The sequence below is a fragment of the Egretta garzetta genome, unplaced genomic scaffold, assembly GCF_000687185.1.
Source record: "Egretta garzetta isolate BGI_Z169 unplaced genomic scaffold, ASM68718v1 scaffold302, whole genome shotgun sequence".
Lineage (NCBI taxonomy): Eukaryota > Metazoa > Chordata > Aves > Pelecaniformes > Ardeidae > Egretta > Egretta garzetta.
In genome coordinates this window covers 114,723-140,990 of record NW_009258788.1, presented here as the reverse complement: position 1 = coordinate 140,990, position 26,268 = coordinate 114,723, and the positions used below count along the sequence as shown (strand labels likewise).

The following is a 26,268-nucleotide window of genomic DNA, read 5'->3' as shown; positions in this document are numbered from 1 at the left end:
TTGTTGACGTTGCAGGAGAAACACAGCACTTTAAAAACGCCTTTGCGGGGAATGATGCCAGTGTTATGGGATTACCACTTGCTTTCTATTCAGGAATGTATGCCTACTCAGGCTGGTAAGTTGTTGAAAACTTATAAGTATTTGTCCTGAAAATAGACACTAATACGTTCTAACAAAGACATTTATTTCTATGAAGAAATGAGTAGCACATTCTGCATATTTTGTCAAACTCCATCATGTAGCAAGGGTAGATCTCACCACTGTTCCACACGCTCAATAGTGATTCTTCAGGCAGCTCTATAAAGGAAAGATTTTTCTTCTCTGATGTACAATAGGTAAACACGCACTGAACACTAAAAAAATCAGATTTATTTCTGTTCTTAAGACCAGAAATAAAGGCAACGAGAAAGGAATGTTCTTAAATTTTCATTAGGTATTTTCATAAAAGAGATAATGGAGCTTTAATTTTTGTTGAACAAGTCAGTAATTGCACAAAAAATTGATGAGCTGTTGTGGATCTCCATTCCACTTTGCGTGGACCTCAGCCTTTGCTTTGTAAAAAGCAGTATTTGAAGAATAAGAAGCAAACCGTGATAATAACATTGGTATATAGACCACCAAACAAGGTAAAAAACTAGATTCTTATGCCTCTTGCTCTGAGAGAATTGGACCTCACTTAACAAGAAGTGCAACTGGCTTCCATAGAAGTCAAGTGCTATTGACTGTGAGCAAAGGTGTGAGAATCCGCCTTCAAGTATCCCGCTCAGAACTTTCTTTCAAGTTCTTTCCTTCTCCCCCACCAAAGTACACAGCAGCTGGTTTGAAAGGTGCTGCCGCTCTTCAAATCTGCCTCACGATTTATTCGCGCTTAGCGAGGGCTCCGCATCGCACAGCGCCAACCTGCTTTTGCAGCAGCAGTGTGGGGCGGGGTGGGGGGGGGAAAGGACGACAATGCACAGAGTGGGCTTATTTTGAGACAGCTTTGTCTGCAAGTCTTCCCTTTCCTTTCCATAGCCTCACAGGCAGCCAAGTTCTTTACCTCGCACAAAAGGCGAGGGCTGGGAGATAAGGGGTTTATTTATTTAATTCGGAGGGACAATGGCCCCAGCGTTTGAGGTCTCTGCCTGCCTGTAACTCCCCGGTTGCAGGAGCATTATAAACATGCACACTGAAGTACTGAACAGAACTTTTGTATTAAATGGTAGGGGGGGGAAACCCAAGAGAGTCCAAAGCCTTTATCTGTAATAGATATATAAGAAAAGAGCCTGGCATTTTGAAGCCTCAAAGAAATTGAACTCATTATGCGGACAGTCTCTACCGTCTTCCCTCTCTCTCATATAACCGCTTCTTGTCTCTCACATCCATACATCTGATGGTTTCTCACTTTTAAAATATTAACCTAACTGTACTTTTTTGTATGAAGCCAATTTTAAAAGCTCTTTAATATTATTCATCACCCAAGCAGAGTTTGTTTACTGTAAACTGCTACATCAAAATCCTGTTATTCTGTTGCGGCTTTCTCATTTCTTTCCATTTTCCACCTAACGTTCCACCCCCCTACAATAAAAATCATCTCTGTTTTTCCTTTACACCTTCTGACTTTTATTTCAAGGTCCTTATTTGCCACTTATAAAAGAAATTAGCAGGAAAAGACCTAATTTGGCTAGCGGTTCTTCCCAGCTGCCTATTTATCTTTGTCACCAGCTCAAATTGATTGCCTCCGAGCGCAGAAGAGCAGACCATTAAGTGGAGTGTCAATACCCTTGCACTATCAGTTTCATGGGGCTAAATCAATCCAATAAGCTGAATGTGAAGGAGCGTTGCAAGTGTTGGTGGTGTGTCCCAGGACGCAGGCAGAATTTTATGCATAGCCTATGAGACTATTAACTTTTAATGATACAGCCTTAAAGAACAAAGCAAAGGTAGGATCACTTATGTGTGCGGGTTCATCCTGCGAAGAGCAAGTGTAGACTATTGGGTATATAAAGTGCTGGGTGAAAAGGACAAGTAGAGAAAAGAATGCAAGGAAACATGTCTTTGCATCAGTAAAAGGACCAATGCAGGCCTGCCAAATTACTTCGGTCTCGAAGCAGGACTAAGACCAGAAAAAAACAGCTGGGTGCCTTACTCATCAGAAGCCACCTCTCCTTTGAACTATCCCAACCCCTTCGTTTGTCCTCTGCGCCCTAGCAAGTTTAAAAACAAGTACTGAGGTTGTTGTATAGGATGGCAAATCTAGTTTTACAGAATTTCATGTTCAGTCACAAAATCACTTTTTTTTTTAATTTTTTTTTTTTTAACCCTGAGCCAGAGCTAACTTGTTCTGCTAAGCCAGTTCTGGTCCAAGACCAGCAATGTAGAAAAGTTCCCAGACTTTCTGCCAGATCAAGTCCCATTTGTTTATTCACTGTCGCGCTGTTGGGTCAGATATCCATTGTCTTCCTGTATCTGTCCTAAAAGTGGAGAGCCAGCATAAGCGCTGTATTGACTGCTCTGTTTAATTAGCCGGGATGTGACTTTGTGCCCGCATCTGAGCCAGGCACATCCATGCGATCCAGCGACGCTCAGACCGAGCGCTAATAAATGCAGAACAGAGGGTTCAGTGACCTTGAGGCTTACGGTTGCTTTGTATGCAGGGCTGCGCCCGGTGAGTAGTTCCTATGAATTCCCACCCGTAGCTGTCTCTTGCACGCCGCTGGAATACAACCGGACTGCAATCTGTACTGGAGGTTGTGCAAGAGCACGCTGGATTAGCAGCCGGAGTTTGTGGTAGTACACGTCATAGTACTGTCAAGATACTGGTTTCAGGAGGGTTTTTTTGAGGCTTCATTCGCTTTTATTGTTAAGAAGTCTGTGCTGAGTACCCTGATGAGAATTTTTGCCAATATGACCTGAAATTGTAAAAGGCTGCAGCCACAAATGGAGTATGAAGCTTGGGGTTGTGTGTGCGTTTGTGTATGAGATTAGGGTAAACCATACTTTGTCTGGTATGCCAGGGAAAAAGAATTAATTTCATTCCACATCAACATTACTTAGCTTTTGTCTTTTTTTTTTCTGCTTTGCCATCTTTTCTGAGAATTCCCTTCCTGAGTGTGGGGACGAAGGAAGGTTAAATCTCACACCCTCCTCAATCCAAACATGGGTCTGCAAAGTCTACTGTAATTAACAGCAGTGCTTAACTAAAAGCATCTTCTTGATCCTTTGGGAAAGAAATACAGAATCAAAATCTACCGAGCCCTTATAATATATTTTATAACTCTTTTCTAGGTTTTACCTCAATTTTGTTACTGAAGAAGTGGAAAACCCTGAAAAGTATGTACCTAATGTTTTTCTTGACTTTTGAAAAGTAGTCGTAAAATTTAAAATGCTCTAACAGTAGTGATCTTCAGGAATTCTGCACGCTGGTCAAGTTGCTTGCTTTCCAGCAGATCTGGTATCTATTTGAATTGCAACTGCTTGAAGATTTGCTATTTTTGGCCCATCGTGACCTTGTTATGTATTCTGCTTTTATGTGCACAGAAAGCAGAAAACTAAGTAGATCTCCAGGGCTCTGATTCCTCCCCCTCAGGACACAAGTAACGATGAGTGGCTCCTTTCAGTGGAAGTTGCTGGTATCCTGTCAGGGAAATCTTGCCCAAGAACCTTATCTGCGGCGATATTTGGCAGTTTTGCTGTGTTTAAATATTAATCAAATACGTAGTTCTACTTGTTTTAGATGTCTCCAAGTTGCAGGATCTTGAATACATGTAGCGCAGCATCCAATCCAATTAAGCCTAACAGGGGATATTGGTGGGAGTCTGTTTCAAACCCGAGACCAATGCTCCCCCAGCGCTTGTCTGTAAAATGTGGAAAGAAAAGCTGTCCTGTTGTGGAGAGTTTGATTTGGCAGACCTATTTTGGTAGACCTGTTTTGGTACATGCAACCAGTAATAAAACAATTTACTAAAAATGAAAGAAAATATGCTTTGTCAAATCAAATTGTGTTCTTTGAGGAAATTAACAATTTGCTTGATTAAAAATTAATGGGTAGATACATTTTCTTAGGTTTTTAAAATAAGATACATGTCTGGGTACCAACTAACTTGCTGTTTAAAAAGACCCCCCAGCACTGTACACTCTGAGAATATAAAGCTACATGTCTGAAACATGTAAAGAAATAAAAAAAAAAAAAGCCCAAAGAGCCATTGGTGGGGAGCATGCAGAAGGTTTTTAGTTGTTTTCTTCAAAGTCTGAACCAAGCCTGGTGCTGTTCGGACTTTTCATCAGAGACCTGAAAACGGTGATAAAGCAACTGACATGGGGATGGCAGAAGGACTGGCAGGTTTTTATTGCCTCAGTGCCTTTGAGGGGTCTTGGGTGTTAATGGGCTCGTTAATGTGATCAGGATATGTATACAGAGGTTGGTTTTTTTTGTTGGTAGTCTTCAGTTCAGACAGAGCACCTTTTTAGAAGCTGTGTGTTACTAAAACCCAAGTCATTTGGCTTGGTGGAGAGCAGCTGGCTAAGGCTTCCCAGGCCTGGGACACACAGGACCGCAGGCTAGAGGATCTAGTAGCTAATCTGGGTTTAAATTCCAAGGGGCTGTGTGCTTTATAGAAGTCAGGGGATGCAGATATTTAAAAAAAAAAAATTCACTTTTTATTTTTTTTTTTTTTTTTTACTTTTGAAAAATCATTGCATGGCACACTGACTTGAAAAAAAAAATTGAAACTAAATAAAGGAGCGAAGTGATTCTGGTCCAAGACTTCGACTGCTTCAGGAAATTCTGGGGAGATGGGTTAGGAGCCGGAGTCTTGGTGATGCGATCAAAAGCATTTGCTAGAAGCAATATAACTTGTAAATTATCATGTGGTTACCATTAATACTGCGTGATGTTTCTAAACAAGCACATGCCCACCACCCTTTGGGACTTTTCATACGCTTGCATGTCTCTTCAGTCCTCTTAAATCTGTGGTGATTAACTGAAATTACCAATAATTTTCATTACAGCTATTTTGGTTTATGTTGACTTTTTTTTCTTGTGGTCTTAGTTAGAGGAGCGCATATTCTTCAATGCGTTGCCCTCTTCTGCGTAGGACAGAAAGGCATAGTTCCTTCTTTTTAACCCTCATTGAAACATTTTGTATCACAGTTCAGAAAAGTGGTGTGGGTTAAGATTTGGGGGATTTCTTCACGGTAGCTGGGATGTGAGGCAGGGAGATGTTCATTTCTGCCCCCCAGAGCTTCTCTGTTCCCCAGGTTACCCTTGCAGAGCTGCTGATGGTGGGGGATGTGGGACCGGGGGGCAAGCTGCATAGCCTGGCTGGTTTGGTGTATTCCAGGATAGCTCTGGGAAAACCAACTCGGTGTTACATGCGCAATGTTGTTGTTGTTGATGTCCCTTCATCGCTTTTCTTCTTGGGGTGGCACTTGGAGGGGATGAGAAGGGAAGATGTCCGGTGTGTTGGGCGGGGTGCTGGGGGTCACAATCTCTGTGTGCAGGTACAAATACACAGTAGAAGAGATTGGGATTTTAAGTGTGGCTAAATAAGCGGCCGGTGATGGCAGGGCAAGTGGATTGCTACCGACTGTGCTGTCGGAGACCTCTGTGCCACCTGTAAATGGGGATTCTGGACTCCATTAACCTGAAACAAGCAATTGAGCAGAACAGTTGGAAAATATATATATATTTTTTCCAGTGCCACATGTGAATGGCTCTATTGGAAAGATGCCCTGCTGAATGGGGGGCCTGCTCCACCACTGTTCCCAAAGATACAGGGCAAGGGAATGGTGTGGACTAATCCCAGGGGCAACCGAGCACAGGCGTTAGGTGAGTCATTAATTGTGCTGCTGTTGTAGGCGTTTATTGGAACTCAACTGATATATTTTTTTCTTTTTTTTTTTTTTTTCTACCTAAAATGCTGTCTTTCCTTTCATTCTTGCTGTATGCCTTATGTTAAAGGTTCCATATAGCGCTGCGGAGGTATTACGTAGCTGTTTTTTAAAAGGGAGGAAGAAAGTGTAAGCTTGAACCACTCAGAGTCTGTAACCGCTCCAGGTGTGCAATTTGTAATGTTTGTCAATGGTTAGGGATGCAAATTACTTACAGCAGCAGAGGTGAGCATGGTGATGCCTTCTGCACTGAGCATGCCAAGGTAAATGTTTGTCAGAGAATCAAGCCACAGTTGCGTATTTCCAGGTGCACGGCAGCTTTTAAAATAACTGACAGCTGGCGCTGAGATGAATGATCAGCCCCGTCCCCGCGTTAACCAGCCTGCTGCAAACCCTTGGGCAAGTGCACCGAGGGAGCTGGGGGTGGGAGGATAGCACAGCTCCAGCAAAGGGAATGTGAGAATGCTCGATCGGAGAGAGGAGCGGCGGCGGAGCTGCCGAGGGCCCATGTTTGTAGGGACCTGGGTTTAAGCCCCTTTTTAGGTGATGTGTCCTGGGCTCCCTCTCCGCTCTCGTGGTGTGGTAGAGGGTGAGAGGGAGATGGGTCAGGGCCCTAGAATATATCCTGAAATGCACAGGCAGGTGGAAACCTCTGCAGAAAGGGCTCCTGAAGGCGGTGGGAGTCTGTGTAGGTGCAGCGGTCTGCCCGGGCGCTATCAATTGCAGATTTAGGTCTATAAATAGGATAAATACTATGGGCCTGAGGCGTTGAGATGCCTAGGCAATATGAAATCCTAGATGGAGAGAGCTGAGACAGAGACAGTGGGGAGGAAGTGCCCTTTAAATTACAGAAGGGAAAAAGGAAGAAAAAAATCTCAAAGTGAATGCAGTTACTTTCTGAACAGATTTTTGGAAGTAGTGCTGAATTCCCACTTTGGAAATGCCACAGTCCCTTCTTTTGTATCAGAAAAAGGGCATTCTTATAACCCCAGCCATCATAAGATGTAGAAGTAGCTGTTTCTGTCTCCTGCTTAACCCCCCTTTTGATGTCTCATTTTTAAGCCTGGACTTATTCTTTTATTCCTCTTTGTTAAAGTGTTTCCCTCACACAGCATTAGTAGGACCTGAAGCTACACAAAGTTGGTATTTGTTTTACAAGGAGCTGTGGTTGCAGTGTTCAGCTGCTTAATGTACAATTTTTTATTTTTTTTTTTAAAAGCACCCAAAATAATTTCATTATTAAGAATATGTGGAACAACATTGAAGTGTGATACCAAATTTCTTTCACTTTTGAAAATTATGCTTCGCATAGGTGTGCTGGGTCAATAGCGATTGCTGTTTGAAATGAAATATCTGCATAATCCCTGAAGCAAAGCTTCACTAAAACAACCTCATGCAGCCACATCACGTGCAGCTTTGATCTTTTTGATTTTCTTACATTATAAGGATCAGCCCTGCTCAAACTGAGGTCGTATTGTATTGTCTAAATAATAAGTGAATGAAGGAACAGCCGGGTCTCTGAGAGAGAATTTGTCACCTGAAAATTGACAGGAGCTGTGTTGCCTGGAGCAGTAAATTCAGAGGACTGGAAATCAAGCATGTTGAACTTTCAAACTCATTTCTTATACATAGTCCTGGAGCTCATCTGTATTCTCGAGCATCCACTCTGCACTCTCAAGAAACAGATCGAGCTTTTTCAATCAAGACCCTAAAAGCAGCTCGTGCCCAAATGGCACTTCCCTCCTCCCTCCCCAGGCAGAGCCGAGTCCGGCATCAGTGCTCTAGTTTATCAGGAATTTTGACGACCTCCAGATGAGAAAATAACACAGGAGCGTTTTTACATTACGGCAGTGTCTTCAGAGCCTCGTCAAAGTCAAGGCCAGATTGTGCCAGATGCTGGCCAAAGAGAATCCTGCTTTAAAAAAAATTATGTTCTACATCCTCAGTATGAGCAGATGATGAGCCCGAACGCTTCATGTTGTAAAGATTAGGCTCTTGTTGGAAAAGAAAGAAAATATTATTTCACTTTAAGGGAAGGGAAACTAAGACTTTAATTCCTTAATGACTTCAAGGAAGTCTGTGATCATCCAGTGGGCTACTAGAGGGATTCACAATCCTCCTTTAACTCAAAATCATATTATTTCTTTGGCAGCGTAAGTTTTTTGTTAGCCTTGTTGAACTTAGGAAATATTTTACTCTAGTGGTCTTCAATTTCATTTGTATAAAATGATAGCAGATTTTTAAAGGATATGGATTCTGAAAATATTTTACAGCAAAAAGTTAGATTCCTTTACTGTTACAATTAAGTGTAGCTGTTATTTGGCATTGAGCTATTTTATTTGCAAATATTCTATTTCTGTTTGTAAAATAACTTTGGTCCAACCCAGGCAATCTATCATTGTTTAAAAAGTTACACAGTGCAAAGAACATATTATTGAGATGTATAGTGTTTATGAGCCTGGTCTCAGATTGATAAATCATGTCTTGTGCTGTTGAAAAGCCAAGAAATGAATTGCTTTGCTATGACCTTGGGGTCTGAGATTAGTCAGTTTGTCTATTAGATTTTTCCAGTGTTCTTCTCACTTCATTTATTCCTTCTTTTCTAAGGAACCAAGAAGCAGTAGATGTATAGCAAGTCACCAAGGCTTGATGTCATCAGACATTTTGTATGATCGGGGTATCAAAATGTTTGAATTAATCTGCTTTTATATTGGGTTTAAATAATGCGAGTGTCATGTCTAATTAATCTAATATGTACCACCCATTTGTATTAATTAATGTTTAAAGTCACACTTGGCATCAATGAGGACGGAGTGAGAGAAATGTGGCATTAGAGGTTTTTTTCAGGGTGTCTAAGTATCATGGAGATGCAGATAGATGGGAGGGGAATGGTGGCTAAGACACTACAACTCTTTCAGCTCCCTAGTTGTTTGTGGCCATCTGATTTTTGGCATTTCACATTAAGATGCACCTTCCAAAAATCAATCAGAAACTTGAATTGTGCTGTTGCTCACTACCAGTCTAGACCCAGTAATCATAACAATGAAAATTATTTTTAATATTAATTGAGAGGATGCAAGCCCTTGCCATTTCTACCTCTCTGCTTCTGTGTTCATTTTTGTTATTTTATAATGTAATGACAAGCTCTACTCTGAAGAGGAATATAAATATTGATATTGATTATCTTAGGCACCAGAAAATGACTAGAGTTAGAAGTTTATCTCCCTGCAGTTATGCTGTCAGTCATTTCAAACACACCTCATCACTGCTTTTTATTCAGGAAAGATGTAGTTGAAGCCCCGAACTGGGACTCAGGAGAACTGACTCAGGCACAAACTGGCTGTGAAAATGGAGGGTGGGTTCCTTCAACTCTTCTCCCCCTGTTTCCCTCCTCTCTCTCCTCCCTTTCTTTTCTCTGTCCTCTTTATGGAGCAGGAGGTATCACCTCCTGGCTTCATTTTTGGAGTATTTATGTCCTTCCAAGATGAAGGTTAAGCCATGGGCTGTAGGGAACCAAAAAAAAGTTTATTTGGATTTAAAAAGCTAAGTGCCTACTCCTTGAACAGGAGGCTTTAGCAGATTTATTAAACCCTGGGTGTGGTTTCTATAGGTCCCTGTCCTATAAAGGCTCACATGGTATCAGTGGAACAAGGAAGCCTGTGTAGGTCCCAACATGAGTAACCAGCACCTGGGGGGGTTCCCTGTGGGGGTGCAATCTTATTTTTAAATAAACTTTGGACAAGCCATTCTCACAAAGCAGCTTTGTGAGAGCTTAGTTCCCTTTAAGTCTGATGCTGGGTGCAGGTATCCTGCCTAGATATAAGCAGAATAGCTTCCGTACCTGAAATTTGAAATCTTTCTTGCGTTATTCTGTTCCACTTACTCGTGAAAGATACGTTTAACTCCAATTCCTTTTCTTCATGTCAGGCTACAGTGCCAAATATTCAGTGCAGAAATTATAGGATTACATTGTGATATTTTATCTGAAGATAATCAAAAGAGGCAAATGCTAATCTTTCAAATATTTCCCAAAGCCCATTTGCTCATGTGAATTCACCAGATCACCTTAAAGGGAAAATCAGGTCAGCTAAGTGAGCATTTGCATTTCTTCAATATATTATTTGTATCTTGGGCTACTTTTCTGTTTGAATACTTGTTCTCCATTATAGAATGAGGATGTTCTAATTACCCTCGCCCCAGCTATTTTTGTGTGTCACTTCAGTAGAAATCTTTTTCTTTCTAAATTTACTATGTCTAACAGCATAACATAGCTAAATTCCATCAGTTATCTGCTAAGTATCTCGGGAGATGAGGTATCCAAACACTGGTGAATCCAACATCGCTTTCCACCATTTAATTGCCTGTGTGAGTATTAAAATGACAAATTCACAATCACGCCTTCAGAACTATAAAATCCTTTGATGGGAAGCTGAATCTGCCAAATAAAGACAACATATTAATTTACTAGAACAACTATACTTAAACAAAACCAAGTCTGGGTTTTGCTATCTGTAAATTGTATGAAAAAGCATTTAGTTGAGAACGTAATTAAGTAGTATTTTTGTGTCCATTTCTTCCTCTCAAACACAATTACTCGTTCATAGGGGAGCTGGCTTACCAGCAGGAAACTGTTCTTGATAAAATGAACTTCCCTTTACTTTTGCTCTCTCCCTAACCTTATTAACTGCTTACTGCTTGCATGCCTCACGCAGCCAACTCATTCATTATAGTTTTTGATAAATGACTGAAAATTCATCTCCAAAACTAAGTATTTCAGTCTTGGATGCATGTTTTTGGTGGGTTCAGATTTCTGACATCTCAGTATGCGCACTAATTTTTTGCACTTCATGGAAAAAAACGCAACTTAATTAAAGGATGCTGCTGCTTCTCTTGCTGCAGACTGGAAATTCTCTAATGAGTGGGACCCAAATGTTCTGAGTTGCTTGGTTCTTATTTATAATCTCTTTTCACTAAAGCTCCTAGTTTGGGAGACTTCAATGGTCCTATAGTTTGGTACACTGGTTTCCCCAACTGTGTCACTTGAAGACCAAGGGTACAACATCAGGCTGAGAATTGCTTGGCAAAATATTATGTGGGAGGCAATGCAGGCATTGGCTGTGACATGATATGCTTCATAAATACAACTTGCTGGTAGGAAGGAGTAATTATTACTTAATTGTGCACCTCATCTCAGCTAATTTTTGGTGATAGTTTGAGGCAGCTTGGATTGAAAACCAGTTACGAAGCTGGGGGGGAGAAGTGCTGAAAATACTCTTTGGCCAGCTATGATCTCGGCTTAGCCATAGGAGTATTGCAGTCAGATTTTCTTGCAGTGCCTCCTAATTCCCAACGGGGATGCCGGTAAATCAATAAGGAACAATAAGCTTATATAAAATGCCACCAGGCTTCCTCCAGGACATATTGCTTTTGCTGCTGCGCTGTCCTGCATGTCAGTGAGTGGAACTTTGAGTGTCGCAAGTAAAAGGATGGTGAAGGCAAAGTCCATGCTGGAGCAGCGGATGCTATGGCAGGTTCAGCCGGGTTCTGGCTCCAGCTCCTCTTCCTCTCTCCCCTCTCCATCCCACCCCCCAAGATGCACTGTGAATGCCCTAACCGTGACGGTCTGTTGGTTCTGCCGAGGATGGATGCCATCAAGTGAGCCACGTGTGAGACATGCAAAGCCTTCAAGGGCTGCAACTTGCTCGTGAGCTGTACGTGGGGCCTGTCTGTGATGGGGTTTGGTGAGGGTCACTGAGTCCACAAAATATTTCCAACCAGCCGGAGTAAACAAGGGAAACTGTGATTTTAACCGTGTTAGCAGCTTGAGTTAAAACAGGGAAAGGGTCAAGATAGCATTGGTATTGGTAACCCAAATTAAAATCCAAGTAGTTGGGTTGGAGTATTTTGGTTTTGTTTTTTTGTTTGTTTATTTTTTTACCTTCAATTACATTGAACTAGATTTTTGGATTTGATAATGTGGGTTACCCCGTTCTTTTGCAGTGCAGACTTTTCTTTGCCCTGCAATTTTCAAGAGTTCCAGCACACCAGCGACTGTATGTAGTATCTCTTAATTAACTGAGGATGCAGATTCAGCCCTTTGGTACTTGTTTTCCCTGTTGTAGGCTGTTGAACACAAATTCCTCCTACCACACCTGGGTGTCCGTTGCCCCAGAGGTGCAGCGGGTCCTCCTCAACAACAGTGCGGTGTCATACAAGAGAGGATGCAGAGAGCACAGTTGGAAAACACGGTGTGCCGCGCAGTTTGAGTCTGGAGTGATCCAGATGTACGCAGAAAGATTCTCTGCAAACCCCAATCCCCTGCCTTGTCTTTTGACACCTGCACTTTGTGTCTGAGTGGTGCTTTGAATTCACCAGAGTGATATATGCAGGCAGCAGAGGGGTCGGGAAGATGACTCCCTGCACGAATTCACCTGTCATCTGGAAGAGGGATCGCAGGGAGCAAAGGCTTCAGCAGCAGGGACGACAAAAAGGCTGCAGATTTCCTTGGGCACTATTTTTCTTCCTTACCTCTGCAGAGAGTCGCAGGTAGCTGCTGTGTGCCTGTACTGCTTCCCAGGGGTTTTCCTTATGTGTTTAGCTGGGGACTGACCTAATGGATGCTATCGCAATCTGTAATGTTCAGGAATGTATACATGACACACGTTCAACATATGTTGTTATTTCTTTTTACCTTTCCCTTGTGCCGAGTCCTGTGGTGCAATTCCACACCGCGACAGAGCGAGCCCATCATCGGGCGCAGTTTTCAGGCACCAATGTCTCTGTCGCTGTCAGCTGCTTTCTAAACACCAATTTAGCATTTGAATCGGCTCAGCTGACTTCCAGTCTTTCTATCTCCTACTGCCACTTTATTATCTTTCTATTTTAATGCAAAAAAAAAAAAAAAAATGCCCCACCAAAAAACCCCATGATGTCCTCTTTAGAAATTGACTGTGGTGAAGAGTTACCTGTCACAGGGCTTAAACCGATATGCCAGTCAATATGTGTAAATTAGAAAAGAGACTGATGTAATCTATAGTGTCTGTGAAGGCTTCAGAGATGTACCTTGATCATTAATTAAGACAATAAGGATGTCTCATAAAATAACAGTTGAGGAGACTAATAAGTCACGATCAAATGAAGAAAGGCAAGGTCACTTGTACAATTACCTCTTCTAACATTTGTTTTCCTTGTATAAAATGCTCCTACTCACACAAAAGTTGAGCTGATGGCCATGGAAATATTCAGGACTAGGAAATGAAGATTTCCTACCTAAGCTTTGAGGGAATCCTATTAAAAAAAAAAAAAAAGGTAGTTGTCTTTATCTATTTGTTCTGTTTGATTTTTGTAGTATTTGTTATTACATACAGTCCAAGTTAACTTTCAGCACATGCCTAGCACGGGTGTTTAAGGAAGAGTGAGGAGAAAAATGGAAGAACAAAAATGAATGCTCGAGGTTCAGGGTTAGATGGGTATTGCTGTGCTGGGTTTTAGCTGTGGATATGTGTATTGAAATTAATAGTGCTATCGCTATTCTTTTTCTCCTAATTGTCTGATACAGGATCCGATTCCAATTCCTTTTACATCTCGAGAATGTAATAAAGATATTGCAGAGATGTTAGCACAGAAATCAGGAAGGTAGTCAGCTACCTGAAAAATCAAAGATATTCAGCATAGCTGGAGGATGGAAGGAAAAAGAGAGGGGCAAAGATAAATTGCAAAGGCAGAGGCCATAGCAGCATGCTGATATATTCCAGGAGATGGGGTGAGTGGAGGTTCTGTTCCTGTGGCTGCTGTCAGGAGGGAGGAGATGGGAGAGCGGGGCTGCCTGCCTGATGGTCTCTCCGTGAAGACAGCATCTAAGTTAAGGCAGTGCTTCAGAAGCCATTGCTTTGGAACGTTTGTTTCTGTTTACGTAGGCTCTGTGGTTTAAGATAAAAGGCCCAACTTGAAGTGAGAACGACTGAATGAAATATCTTGGAATTCTGGAGATGCTCAAAACTATTTGAAGATTACTCATAGTTGTGAAAATGTATCCCTGGGGCAGGCTCCCGTGGAAGGGGAGGTGTCTGCTGGGGGAGAGAGGTTCCTGAGGGCAGGATGTGGACAGGCGGAGGAGTGGGCTGCCGTGATGCACAGCCTTATTTTTTTCTGATCCAAGAGTAGTGGAGAAAGGGGGTCTGGGCTAATCTCTTCTGCAGGAGATGAGGATCTCTGACCGGGTGTAGTGAGGTGGGGGTTGGTCTCTTCTCCCAGGTGACAGGTGATAGGACCGAGGGGAAATGGTCAGAAGTTGTGCCAGGGCAGGCTTAGGTTGGACATTAGGAAAAATTTATTCATGGAAAGCGTTGTTAAACATTGGAATGGGCTGCCCAGGGAAGTGGTCGAGTGCCCATCCCTGGGGGTATTTAAAAGCCGGGCAGACGAGGTGCTTAGGGACATGGTTTAGTGGTGGGATGGCAGGGTTAGGTTAATGGTTGGACTTGATGATCTGAAAGGTCTTTTCCAACCTAAACGATTCTGTGATATTTCCACATTTTGACTTTTTACAAGTGACTGCCTTTGTCAATTTAATGCTGATGATGTAAGGTGTCGTGACCGTGTACGGATTCACTTACTGCCCAGAGCATAGATGGAGAGGCAAACATCTACATGGAAGTGGACGCTTCAGAAGCAAACCCTTAGCCGGGTTTCTCATCCTCTGCCAAGCCCGTGACACCTCTTTCAAGGCAACAAAATTCAGGGAACTCAGCTGGAGCTTCCTGCCCTCCCTCCTCCTCCTCGGCGGTGCAGGGGTCTCCCTGGGGTGCCCAGCGCCCCGCAGGGTCATGGCAGCCGGCTGGCTCTCGCCGAGAGCCTGGCAGTACCTCTGGCTCCGAGTTCCGCACAGCTTTGGTGGCTCCGAGGCGTAAGGGTGCGATAAGCCTACGATAAGCCTACGTGCTGGCTTCTTCTTGGGGTGGTGGCCACCCCGGCTGTCTCTGTGGTGGCTCTTCGGTTGCCCTGCCCAGCCTCGCATCGCTGCGGAGCGGGTCGCTCCTTCCCAGCCCTTGCCTCGGTTTGCTTGCCCATGCGATAACCCGCTGAGTGCAAGGTATGTTTGCTGTCCTTTTTTTTTTTTTTTTTCCTTCCCTTTTTTGTTTGTTTATGTGAATCATTGTTACTATGAATCAGCCCTGCTAAGGAAGTAAAACAAACATTTATTCACAGGCTCCCCGGGTAGTTGGCAAAATCCTAATCTGCTGTACCAGCAGGCTCACGTAATGTAGCAACAAAACAATGTAACCTTCGAAGTTTCCGCTGCCCTGCGTTTTCCTTCATCTTCACCATCCGAAATACAGGGGAGGCTATTTTAACATCTATTTCCCTCACACCGAGGGGCGTAGCAGTACCTGTGCAGAAGGGTGACCGTATCCTCTTTATGGGGAGCCCGAGCTGCTCAGCAGAATATTCAGGGCAGGAATGAAAATGTCTTGCCAGACTGATGTGCTGCTAAAGGTGCAGAGCTGTAAAACATACTGTATTTTACTGGACAGATCATGGGTCTCTCAGGGTTGGGCTAGCTCTTCTCTTGGCTGCCGGGAAGGTCCCAGGCTCTCATTAGGTATTTTCATTCTTTTTTGGTGGTTCATAAGCAGGTGGCCTGGCTGAATTTACTGGAAAAAAGGTGAGACAGCAGCGCATTAGTGGTAGAGAGAAAAGTGAGTAAACTCACCAGATAAGGACAAAAAAATAAAAAATTGTCCAAGCAGGGATCAGCTAAAGCTGTATCTGTGCACTTACATGGTCAGCCATGGCACTGAGTCCTTCTTGCCAAATGTACCCGGCCAAATCAGCAAAAGCTTTGTCTACCTAAGAATTGCTGAGAAGCAGTTTTGCATTTAACGATGATGCCTTGCCTCTTCGTATGCTAACGCAAGCCTGAGAACCCTGACTGCATCGGGCTGATCACCCCTATCGGCCATGCCTTGGGCTAGGCACTGGGTGAGGAGGCACAGCCCACCTCCACCGGAGGCAGCTCTGGGTCTGCCTTTGGATACAGAGCACAGTCCCTGCGGCCCCCCCAAGGCGCCCCACATTTATCACCTTGGGCTCTGGGGGGGGGTTGCATTCTTTGCGAAAGAAAGCACACGCGGTTTAGACAACTTTTGGCATTGGTTCTGCTCTGTGGCGTAGGCAAACCTCTCCTGGGTGTTCCCCTTCCCACTTTGAAAGAGGAGACTGGTTTCCTCTGACGCCGGTGCTTTTATTTCCTTATTTACCAACGGTGTTAGCCGTGGGAGAGGAGATTCTGAGCACTTGCCTTTGAGTTTTGATCTGAGATTTAAATCTGGGTTTTGCATAGCACTGAAATCTCACTGTAGAACCCAGTAGAAGCCAAGAAAATCCTTATGAAATTGCATAGGCATGGGGCAGCCTTTGCTCGTGGGTACTGTCAGTGTCGGTTACGTCCTGCGTACAGAAAAAAGAGGAGCCTCACCACTGTCTTTCCTGTTATTTGTAAAAGCAAGGCAACACCCACTACCTATAGGCAGTTATGTATGGCAGAGACTGCCAGTTCAGTTCACAGGGCGACGTTCTGCTCTGTACCCTGGTGCATCCTCTCCTGGCTGCCGAAGAGGATGAGCCTCTTTGTGCCCCCACTTGTTTCCGTTTGCCTTTAATACTGAGCCTCAAAAACAATGAAATGCAGAGTGCTAAGCCAGTGTTAGGTGAGCGCAACGCTATGCCAGAAGCTGCAGCAGCATCATCTTGCATGCAACCTTTTATTAGAGTGCCATCTAAAACTTCTCTAGGCTGATGCTGGCGACTAACTGACAGAGAAAGTGAGATAGCAGTTTTTACTGGTGTAAAATACAAAACGGGAGAATAAAACACAAATGAAGGGATGGACTATTAAGATTGCAAGGGTAGTATGTTCCTTGTTGTACTCACATGCATCAGATCAAAGTTTTATAACTGTACAAACAGTTATTAACACGTGCCGTGTCATCGAGAGTACCTATCCTTTAGAACAGCATGCTCAAAATATCAATAGCAATGGTAGTATCCTACACAAGAAAAGGAATATATTCCACTTGGTTCGGCTAGCAGAATGACTTACTCAGCTTTCACAGTGTCTTTTTGAATGAGGCACACAGTGGGGCTGACTTATTTGATTGTTCAGCTTTAATAAGTAGTGAAGTTGCTGACTTGTATTTAAGGTGTGTAACAGTCGTACCAAACCAAGAAAATTTGGCTTTGTGCATCTTTCCTGCAGATGAGCTTATCCCTTTCTGTGTGATTGCAGAATTTCCATCGGAGGAAGCTGTGGGTTCTTCTCAGCCAGCGAGTGCTCAGAGTCCTGTTCCCCTGCACACCCCTGCCCTACGTGGCAGCTGTTTTCTGTGTGTGCTTAGGGGTTTACCAGTGTTTTGGAAGCGGGTCGCTTACAGTCTAGTTTATACTTTGATATTTGGTTGTGAGTGTGTTGGAATTTCAAATACACAGTGACAGTGATATTTTATTTAAGAAAAGAATGTTGTTAACTAACAACCCGTAAGGGTTTTCAATCATTTAAATTACAGTACAGCCTATATCCACGAACTGTACGCTAAGAGGATTTATATAAGATTATAATGGCTCCAGAGAAGCTGTGAAGTGAATAATCTGCGTTTTACAAGTTGCACTGCTGTGGTCTATTATGTCAATCCTCATTCACTTGTAACACTTGTTGTTGAGCAAGCACTGTTATTTGCATCTTCACCTTGTCGTTATGTTCTGTTCATTGCAAAAAAATGGACTATATAATAACAGTATTTAATTTTTCAAAGTATGATGGAATGAAATGTCCCTTAGAAGAGTAGCTTTGATATCATAATTTGAGAAGGTCTAACGGCAATGGAGAGACCTCCTCCATAGATCATGAGAATGGATAGAGAATAGGAGCACTCTAGTCTGACAAGAGATTTAACTTCTGTGTGGGGTTGTTTTAGAGAAAAGAAGAATTAGATTCATCCTACAGTGAGGGAATGACAGGCGCTTCAATTTTTTCGTATCTGTTTATTACAGGAAAAATACAGCTGCTAAGCAGAACCAGAAAAAAGTAAAGATTTATCCACAAAGACCATAAAAGACCATGAAATTCCCTTGGCCAAAACTTCACTGGAGGATGAGGTTCTTGTGGGTCTAAGAACAACATATTTCTATATACATGAAAAATCAGCAGAATCACTTTAGGATTCTTGCTTGGTGCTTGTGAAGGCCATGGGGAGAGTCTTTTTCTTAGTTGCAGGTCATCCCAGGCGCAAGTAGATCCCAAACGTTGGCTACCTGGTCATGGTATTGACCGCTATCAGAGTCAGGATGCTGCCCTAGAGGAACTACCCTGGAGCATAATGAATTGCATATTTTCTCTGCTCCTAAGAAAATAATTTCCCCCACGGTGGCCCAAATCCTGCCATCTGCTTTGTGCTTATTTTGGTTATTGCAACAAGCCTTGCAAGCACTTTTGCTGAACAAACTCATAAATTTGTCCCGTTCCACGGAGCTGGTGTTTTCTCCAGGCTTACTTTCAGGTGCAGATGCCAGGGAGGCTGATACCGGGCAGTGTGCTAGTGAGTGCCAGGGCTTTTTGATGGCACCAGTCCATGGTTTTTAATAGGTTGGTTTTGAGTAGGAATGAGAGCCAGTGCAGTAAGTTCTGTATAAACCGTCACTATAGCTTTCATTTTAAGATTTTAGCGTGGAAGAGTAGCGCATCGTTGACAGAGGGTACACTGAACAGTGTACAATTGCAAAGTCAGTCTTAAAATCCTAAGTCTCGTTGCCCTTAACTGTCCTAAATAATTGCAAAAGGTTAATAACCCTGGCTCTTTCATGTCACTATCCAAACTGGAAGGAACTTGATTTGCAGAAGGATTTCAGTAATAACTCTCTAAGGGTTATGTTTAAGATTTCTCAGCTTGGGCACAGGAAAAGGAAAAGCCAGCCTTACTGGTGGTTTTGGAAGTTTGGTATATTTTTTCTTCATGACATCACTTCATCAAAAAGATGTGCTCTTCTATGCATGTGACTGTAGTTCAAGTATTAGGGTATTATGAAGTTTTAGTGAGAGAGGATTTCAGCTTATATTTCCTTTCTCAAAGCACTGAAGGTAATAAAATAGAAAAAGTTGATATTCCCACCTGAACTCCATTCAAGCGCCTCCAGTTACTGCACTCTACAAAGGCGTATTTCAGCTCACCCTTGGAGTTTTCTGGATTTCTCCTCTGTGTCACAACTTAGTCATTTCTTACAGAGTTATTTCAGTGTGCTCTAAGGGCTGGCCCACACCTGTAGCCAGTTTGCTAGGCTGTCTTTAGCAAGAGCCTTATTCCCTTGCTTTTTGCAGAGAAAACTATTTATCTGCTGGACAGCCCCCTTCATGGCAGCGCAGTATTGTTAAGACATCTCCTTTTAATTTCATTTAAAAGCCTTTCATATCTTTTAAAATGCTAATGCTTCAAGGCTCCCACAGTTACCATTTTTCTCATTTTGAATTCCTTCAGAAGAGCCTTTCTTGGTAAATGATATTTCAGTTTCCATGGTGCTCCTTATTACAAGTAGCTGTTCTTTTCATCACCGAATGGTGCAATTTTCATTCATGCCGAAATATCAATGGTAACATACAGCAGCAAATTGTTCCTTTATGATCCTTGGCATTGTGGAAACTCTCCTGCTCAAAATTAAATGTCAAGGAATTTAACAAGTATGAAAAATCTGACTCCTTTTATGTGCACATACACACAGACACACGCTCCTCCCTCCGTCCTTCTGCGCACCTAAGCGTTTGCCTTCCCTTGTTGCCGTAAGCAGTCATTAATATGCTACCAGCGATGCTTCCTAAAAAGTTCAGCCGTGGGGCCGAGGGGGCGGCGTTCCCTCCTGTACCCTCCGCCGGAGCTGAGCGAGGTGTTTTGTATTCAGGCTGCTTGTTCCCAGGCTCTGAACTTGAGCGGCTCATTTTGGGAATGATAGCAGCCTCGCCAGCCCGCTCCCTTGCATTACTCAAAGTGTCGCTTTGCCATTTGCTGTGCCATAAATCAGAAACGTATGTCCTCAGTATAGACGGTAGAAATGCGTACGGATCGAGGCAGGGCTCCACTCCCACCCCTGCCCTGCTGCCTGCAAACGCTCCGGTACCTGCGGTGGCGTGGGAAGGGTGCTGCGACAGGCAGCACGGTTTTTAGTGGGATTCCTTTTGTAACCACTGTAATCTCTTTCCCCGGCCATGACGTTATTGTTATGCCGTAGCCGCTGCCTGCTGGCTTAGGTTTCCCGCCCGCGAGGCCTGATCCGCTCATTTCCCACCTCAGGTTCCCTTGTTTATACTGCTAAATATTCTCTCTGACTGCTGCCAGTGCTCTGCCGACCGCTCTCTTTGTGCTTCATGGGAACGCAGCCGCGCAGGACGGCAGCTCTGCCTGCTTGTAAGTCTGCGGGGAACTTCAGGAGACTCCGTCTTTCCCACGAAAAGGGATTCTGCCTGGGGAAAGCGGACCCTGTTCAGAAATCAGGTGGTCAAGGAATGAATAATTTCAAATTCCCAGGAGAGCCTCCTCTAATAAACAAAACTACTTTTAGTACGCCATTACATCACACCCTTCTTTTTACATTTATTTTAAGTAGGGCAGTGAGGTTTGTGCCCATGCAGAGCCGTTCAAAGGAAGTCAGACCCGCGATCCCATGCTGGATAAGGCAGCTCGGAGGGAGCGCTTCGAATCCTGCCTCTGCCCTGCTCCCCTTCGTTCCCCTCCCTGAGCTTGATGCAGGCAGGTGTTTTGTTTTTACAGCCCCGCGTCAGGTTTGTGGTTATAGCTTCCTTGCCTCCAAGCAAGCACGGTGATTTACTGTTGCTTCTCACCATAATCTACGCTACTGGCAGTGCTGTAAGCACTTCCAGTAAATAGGCCTCAGAAGAAAATAAAATGCTGGAGCTTGTGAAAGAGCAGAGGTGCTCCCTTCATCTCCTGGTTGAGCAGGAGCTAGGCTATCAAAGTCAAATCCGAGTTTTCGTGTCGCTAGTGGAAAAGGTCACAAACTTCCTGGGGTACCTGAAAGTTTCCCACAAATGAAATGAAGGGAGGGTGCCAAAACGCTGGTGTTAGGTAGAAGCATTCAAGATATTCATCAAACCCAGTGACGATATATTTGTGTTTGAATCCTCTGAATTTAGACTATGCTGCTTTTTAAAAGGCAAGCTTTTGTGAATGGAGTGGCAGACTGTTTTAATTACAGGTCTAGCCTAAACCATGCCTTAATTGCAATACCCTAGATAAATGAGCATCTTCATCCAAGCATCTTCTCTGTCATTTTAGGTTCTAAAATGCTAAATGCAGATCCTCTGCTAGAGATCCTGCTCAGCTGCTGTCCATGTCTCCGGGCACCTGGCTTTTCTCCAGTTAAGCCCCCTTGCCTCTCTGAGGGCAAGCGCACCTGAGTTCCCCAGGCAAGCCTAGCTCCATGCAGGGATGGCTAGGCCTGACTATTACAAGGGGAAACAAAAGCCAGCTCGGGTCCTTGGGACCTTTAGGTTCTCAGGAGGGATGCGACTTGGGGTCGTTACAGTGCAAAATAAAAGTCAGGTCTGATTCTTCATATGTCTCTGGAAACGGTCATAAACTTTGTACAGTAGGTTTGCAAATGGGGTAACATGGAGATGTTGGGTACTGGCACTTGATGGACATATGGGAATGTTTTATCAAAGAGTTGACTGAGAAGTCACAGCGGATGATTTATATCTTATGTTTCAAGTCTGTGTTCCATTTTTTGGTTTTGAGATATATTTTTTAAAAATAAGCCCCCATTTTACTTGCATTTCATATTATTTCAGCAACTCTGTGTACGGCCTCTCGTGCTCGCTTTCTGGCTCCTAACAGTGCTGATGCACTTGCTGTACAAGAAACGTGCATGGTTAACCAGAGGCAGTGTGACTAATATTTAGTGTTGTAACCTCAAAAGTCCGTTGTGGATTTAGCTGTGATCTGTAATATCTGCTGTCTGGGCTTAGTTTTCTTTGGGAGTGCTAGGGATGCTACCTGCTCTGTGTGAAAAGATTCAGGATCTTGCTTGAATGTGAGAGGTCTCTAGATGGCAGTTCAAATTTTGGAGGCAACCATTCTGCTCTTCAAAGAGAGGTGTTTTGCAGAAGGCAGTGGCTTAACAGATTGAGGTTAGGCCTAAGATGTAAATGAATTCGGCACTCTGGTGAGATTTGGCTTGCCAGCCTGAGATGGTACACGATGTGACCGCAGCCAGGTTCAAATATCTATTAAAATAAAGCAAATCACCTTGTGAGCCTAACAGTTGTCCTCAGTCTCTCCAGGGCTGTTGACAGATCTGCTTCTGCTGGAAGAACAGTGCAATTGGTACCTTTCTTTCCCTGGAGGTATTCAGAAGCCGGGCAGACGAGGTGCTTAGGGACATGGTTTAGTGGTGGGATGGCAGGGTTAGGTTAGTGGTTGGACTTGATGATCTGAAAGGTCTTTTCCAACCTAAACGATTCTATGATTCGATTCTATGATTCTAGGTCTTAAGTTTTAGCTAAGAGAGTATTTATGCTAATCCACTTTTTAGGAAAGCCTGCTGGAAAGGGTATTGAAAACACCTGAGAAGTTAATAAAAGCCACCGCCCTTCCCAGCACACTTGTAACGCCGTTTGACCCTTTAAAGTCAGTTGGCCATAGAAGAGCCCTTTTATCAATGGTAAGCAATTATAAACCAAAGCAGCACAGTCAAGCAAACATCAGGAAGAAAACAAATAATTGGGCATGGCAGAAGCTCTTTTTCTTCTCTTGCTAGGTGATAGAAAGCAAGGAGGTTTTTAAATGCAAGCTGTGGCCTGATTCTTCACTCTCTTACCCCCATGTCGTGCTGCCGTGCCTCTGCAGACGCCAGAGGTACAGAACCCAGGCATCAAAGTGGAGAAGGGAGCCCTTCAACGCTCGCTCCAGCAGCAACGGCCCTGGAGCGTGCAGTGGCATAAATGAGAGCGCAGCTTAGTAGCCAGTCTTTCCATTTTTTTCATTTCTCCCTGGCAAATCACAATCAAAAGAAGATGAAGAGAAGTCACGTAATTAAATAGTGTCTGAGGTGCAAGCCCACAGGTAGCAGCTCTGGTCTGGAACAGGAGGCTGGAATGTATTGGGAGGCAGTGGAAGGGGAGAAGCCCTGATCTGCCGAGGAGGACCTTCGCCACGGTAAACAAAATAATAATAGCTCACGGCTGAGATCTCTATTAACATTTACAAATACGTGGGTTTGAGAGGTGCTGTGATGATTCCCATCCCTTTTGCCTCTCTATTCCTGGCTTTGATTCTGTCCTGGGAGGCGTACAGTAAGTAAACACTCCGTAAGTTTCTGTGTGTCAGATTTGCAACTAATTATAGGTAGGTTCATATACTTAAATAGCAGCTGTGGGATTTGCCCAAGCTTTAAAAGAAATCTTTACAGAAAAAAGGATATTATATTGAAAGCAACTGAAAATGCATAGCAAGGTGAACTTTACCGTACGTACCTTTTCCTGTAAGTTGTAAAAAACCTCAGCAGAACCCCTTACAATACTTTCCAAAATCGACTGCCTGAGCTCTCTTCTCTTGCTTGATCCCACAGCTTTAACATCAAATTAAAAAGTACGCGATGCAAATCATATGACGTGCGACGCACACGTGACACTCGACATGGCACCATCTAGCTTAAATACACCAATGTTTCACAACACCGCGCAAAACCTAAGGTGGTACTTAACAACGTCCTTTTAAATCTTAGCATAACGTTACCATATTCTCACCGTAACTTACAAGGAAGCAACTTCCCTCTCCCTAAGCTATGTTTTTTCAGATTATTATGTACGCAGACAATTTTGGGAGGATGTGTCAGTACAGAGATAAAATAGTTTGTGGGTGGAAGAGCCCAACTGATCGACAAGCTCTGACTTCTGATGCTTTTTGGGGCAGCCCACGAAAGTTGAAGGAACCTTGTTTCTGGTGACTTCCATACTGCATTGCGCTCTTTTGTTATTTACAGCTTTGACACCTTTAAATCCACTGCCCAAAATAGCGATTGTCATCAAACAGTTGAGTAACAGCTTGGTAATTCAAGGTTTCACGTTTGGAAATGCACAGATTACTTTTTAGCCCTTCTATCACAAACAATGTACAGTAAACTATGAGCTGCTGGGCAAATCCATGCTAAATCAAAGTCTTACCATGACTAGGAAAGGATGCCTACAGATAAAGCACAGATTGCCAGTTCTTGTTTCTGAAAGTGATTTTCACATTGGGGTTTTTTTTAAAGAAATCAAACTTTTACTGTTTTGTTTTTTTTTTTTCTTAAAGACATTTATGAAAAAGGTGGGGGAAAAGAAGAAATCAATACATAGCAATCCTGAAACTAACAGAAAAAATACATGTTAATAACTCCATGGGGTGGGTGTGTGGGGGGGACTGGGGGGGTAAGGCAGGAGAAATTTGGTGGCATCGGGGGGTAAAACAAAACAGATTTTCAAAGCTGTTAGATACTCCTACCTATGAGAAAACATCAATTTTTGGAAAAGATTAAACTGTTACAGATGGTTTAACGATTGCATTTACATTGACAAGAAGCAGCTCTGGAATGATTTTTCTTGCTGCAAATATGAACCCTACGGTTTAACATTTTACTAATCAGAATTAGATCTTACTGAAAGAAATCATCAAAACTGACTTTGCATGTGATCTGCCCGACAGTCACTGAACCGTTCCACGTGTGGAGACTTCTCAACCTAGGATCCGCAATTATGCTGCTCTGAGTAGCTTTGCAGCAAGTTTTTAGCTTCTTGGTACAATTCAGATTCAGTCTAAAAAAAGAAAATGCAAGATCATGGAAGATCTCAAGAATGATGGTTATGGAGATCTGTGTTCTTTACCACCAGCATATAATATGCTCAAGCACAAACCTAGTAGAAAACCATACCTACAAATCTTACAGTTCCCTCTGTTGCTGGCAGTGAGAGAAAGTGTTACAGACTCTAAAAATGTACTATTTTTATATGCTTGGGCATTTATTGGGATGAGAGAATTGTTCTGTTAAACACTACTTTTTTCAGCATCTTTTCCGTTCCAATAATATCTTTACACAGAAAATGAACATTTGCTATCACTCAGTGCAGATCTAAACACATGAACAGTCATTATCCAGCCATTCTATCTTAAAATAGGTTTTGAATCATTTAAAAAACAATCCCTTGCATGTTCTGATGGGACAAAGTACTAAAGAAATATAGCATATACGGGCTCATGCTCAGGAGCACTAAGCAAATCCTCGCCTGGAAACCATGTCAAGGAATTAGGACTTTTCCTCTCTTCTTTTTCCTTTTTCCTTTTTTTTTTTTTTTTTAAATTCAAATGTAACAGAAAGTATCTTTCACAGTTTCCATAGAACTGTAAAGATGTGGTTTATCTCACCTAACTTTACCGATAACTAATTAATTGGTTTAGGACTTATGTTTCCCTGTTTCCCGGCTGGGTCCCACTGGTGCAGCTTTACCCGGGACAGTCGACTCGGACCAAGATGTGGTTTATCTCACCTAACTTTACCGATAACTAATTAATGGGTTTAGGACTTATGTTTCCCTGTTTCCCAGCTGGGTCCCACTGGCGCAGCTTTACCCGGGACAGTCGACTTATAGAATCATAGAATCGCTTTGGTTGGAAAAGACCTTTAAGATCATCGAGTCCAACGTTTAACCTAACCCTGCCATCCCACCACTAAACCATGTCCCTAAGCACCTCGTCTACCCGGCTTTTAAATACCCCCAGGGATGGGGACTCGACCACTTCCCTGGGCAGCCCAGCATTTGGACTGAGCATTTGTAAAACCTGGCTTTGATACAGATGCAAGGAAACGATTTGGGCATGGCCTCTAAGCAGTAAGGGATGCGGTGACAGTGTGAACCCGCTGACGCGTTGTGGCGTGGTTGACTGCGTGCTTCTCGTTTCATAGAAAGAACAGCCCCCAGGGGTCACGGCTCTTAGCGCGGGCTGTTTGTCGTTATAAAAGTTGTCATTAAACTGGGGTGTGAGCTTCTGGGAATGTTCTTCAGCTGATTTATAAACCTTGCTCTTGTCCCCGGGTTCTCAGTCTGCGTTCCCCCCCCCCCTTTTTCAGTTTTTTCTTTCCCCCCCATCCTTCCTCTTTCTCAGTCTGCTCTGTGTTTTTTCTCTCACAAATATTTGTAGGAGGTAGTGCAGTACTAGAGCAGATTACCAGAAGATCTATGATTCTGCAACACCGAAGGTCAAATCCAAAACCCAGTGGATGTCCTGATTAACTGAACCCTGTGCCCTGGCTCCGGGGCCCTTTACAGGCTCTAGAAGGAGGAAATTTGCTTCCAAGCCATAT

General features: G+C 43.3%; 1 protein-coding gene across 1 annotated transcript in view; it reads left to right on the top strand.

The window, feature by feature from the left end:
• SLC7A11 (solute carrier family 7 member 11) overlaps positions 1-26,268 on the top strand; it is a 60,280-nt gene that overhangs the window by 18,144 nt on the left and 15,868 nt on the right. The window contains exons 5-6 of the mRNA XM_035889215.1: positions 16-115; positions 3,268-3,312. Of these exons, the coding sequence (XP_035745108.1) occupies positions 16-115; positions 3,268-3,312 (145 nt within the window). The remainder of the gene's footprint in view (positions 1-15; positions 116-3,267; positions 3,313-26,268) is intronic.